General features: G+C 52.5%; 1 protein-coding gene across 1 annotated transcript; it reads right to left on the bottom strand.

Moving 5' to 3' along the window:
* Positions 1–1,185, bottom strand: LOC106111811 (glycine-rich cell wall structural protein-like). The gene is made up of 3 exons (XM_013293965.1): positions 1,086–1,185; positions 273–873; positions 1–144 (listed from the first exon to the last, which is right to left on the bottom strand). Exons 1-3 carry the CDS (start codon positions 1,147–1,149, stop codon positions 138–140), a joined length of 672 nt encoding a protein of 223 aa, XP_013149419.1. The 5' UTR covers positions 1,150–1,185; the 3' UTR covers positions 1–137.

A 1,185-nucleotide genomic window follows, 5' to 3' on the forward strand; every position in this document is an offset into this window, starting at 1 on the left:
TGTTTTCAACTATTTTAATATGGTACTTTTTACATAAATTTATTATGTTTAACAAATAAACTAGCTATTATCACATTCAGAGTTGTCGAACCACGCTGCAGATGGAGTCACAAGCGCTGGATTTTAGTAACTTCAGTTTAACGTCTGTAACAAATAGAAACACAAGTTTTAAATATATGGCTAATGGTAAAATACGGTTATTATATCTTCAAAATTTACTCTTGATATACATACTTGGTACAAACAATTAAAAAATAAGCTTAATTGCTTACCCATAACCGGCCTTGTGACCGCCGTACCCTCCGGCCGCGGCGTTTGCGCTGGCACTGGCGCTGGCGCTGGAGCCGCCGTAGCCGCCACCATGGCCGCCGTGACCGCCGTGACCGCCATGACCACCACCGCCAGAGCCGCCGTGACCGCCACCGAGACCGCCGCCGTTGCCTCCGCCCAAACCTCCGCCGTTACCACCGCCGTGACCGCCGCCCAGGCCACCACCATTGCCTCCGCCTAGCCCACCTCCATGGCCACCTCCCAGACCACCGCCATTGCCGCCGCCCAGACCGCCTCCGTGGCCGCCGCCATTACCGCCGCCGTTGCCACCGCCTAGACCGCCTCCGTGGCCGCCGCCTAGACCACCGCCGTTGCCTCCGCCGAGTCCACCTCCGTGGCCACCGCCGTTGCCTCCACCAAGTCCACCTCCTAGACCGCCTCCACCGCCTTTGCCGCCTCCCACGCCACCGCCAAATCCACCGCCACCGCCGCCTCCGTGTCCGCCGCCGCCGCCACCTCCGAAGCCGCCGCCGCCTCCGAATCCACCTCCGCCACCGCCGCCGCCGCCGAAACCTCCGCCCCCGGTACTGCCGCCACCATATCCTACAAATTAACAAAAATTATAGTTGTAGATTACACATTACTGCACATATTGTATTTAAATACATATGTCGCCTGTTAAAATATCATATGCTGTTTTAAATTTAATCTTTGGTTTTAAATAAAGTTAAGTTTTTTATTTAAAATTAAATAATAAAAAAAATAGCTTTTGAATGTCTAAGTAATGTTTTTTGCATGTTTCGACTTGTGTTTACCTGGGGCCGCGTGGATGCAAACAAACAGGCCGAAAGCCAAAGCGACTACTGCAAGACGCGCCATCTTGCTTCACTGTGATATTCTCGCTTCAGGACCGAC

Source organism: Papilio polytes, unplaced genomic scaffold (genome assembly GCF_000836215.1).
Source record: "Papilio polytes unplaced genomic scaffold, Ppol_1.0 DF824146.1, whole genome shotgun sequence".
NCBI lineage: Eukaryota > Metazoa > Arthropoda > Insecta > Lepidoptera > Papilionidae > Papilio > Papilio polytes.